This window comes from Penaeus monodon, chromosome 23, assembly GCF_015228065.2.
Source record: "Penaeus monodon isolate SGIC_2016 chromosome 23, NSTDA_Pmon_1, whole genome shotgun sequence".
NCBI lineage: Eukaryota > Metazoa > Arthropoda > Malacostraca > Decapoda > Penaeidae > Penaeus > Penaeus monodon.
This window is the reverse complement of record NC_051408.1, coordinates 41,258,834-41,259,426: the sequence shown is the minus strand read 5'-3', so window position 1 is coordinate 41,259,426 and position 593 is coordinate 41,258,834. Positions and strand designations below refer to the sequence as shown.

The 593-nt window shown below is 57.3% G+C and overlaps 1 protein-coding gene across 1 annotated transcript in view; it reads right to left on the bottom strand.

Moving 5' to 3' along the window:
- LOC119588083 (rab GDP dissociation inhibitor alpha-like) overlaps positions 1-387 on the bottom strand; it is a gene marked incomplete in the record, with an annotated part of 16,862 nt that extends 16,475 nt beyond the window's left edge. The window contains 1 exon segment of the mRNA XM_037936790.1: positions 137-387. Coding sequence (XP_037792718.1) covers positions 137-181 — 45 coding nt within the window.
- Positions 388-593: the final 206 nt, after the last annotated feature.

The window sequence follows — 593 nt, the reverse complement described above, 5'->3', positions numbered from 1 at the left end:
TTTGCGGGGGGGAAACGTCAAGCCATGACCACGTCCACGTCCCCTGGATCGAAACCCCGAAAAAATTACAAGCCTCCTTTCCGACCTTATTTCGGGCCCTCTCGCCGCCTCCCCCGCACGCCCGCCGTCCCATTACCTTCAGGCCGGTCCCGAGAACGATGCAGTCGTACTCCTCATCCATGTTGGCGCGTCTTTGAGGGGGAAATAACCAGAGAAAATACACCACAGGGACTCAGCGCCGGCGACTTCGAGATAAGAGGGTTGTCAGGACCCGGCCGCGCGACCGCCGCTGGTGTGGCTCCCTCCGCGCGGCAAAGTAGTGCCTCGAGGCGTGCGCTCCAAGCCGACGGAAGAATTCGCTGTATTATTCGTTCCCGCAGCGGTCTGCTAGTAGTTCGAATTTTTGTCGGTCGGGTTTATTTCGAATAGGGAGGAAAAAAGGGGGTAAAGAGCGGGGGTCTCCCCGAGGCGCCCAACAGATGGCAGCAGCGTCGACTGGTGTGTCGTCTGCAGCTTTTGACAGATGAACCTTCAAATTTTCCAAAACCTTCCAAACGGCCACTTTCCCCGTCGAAATCTGACTGCTTTGCATG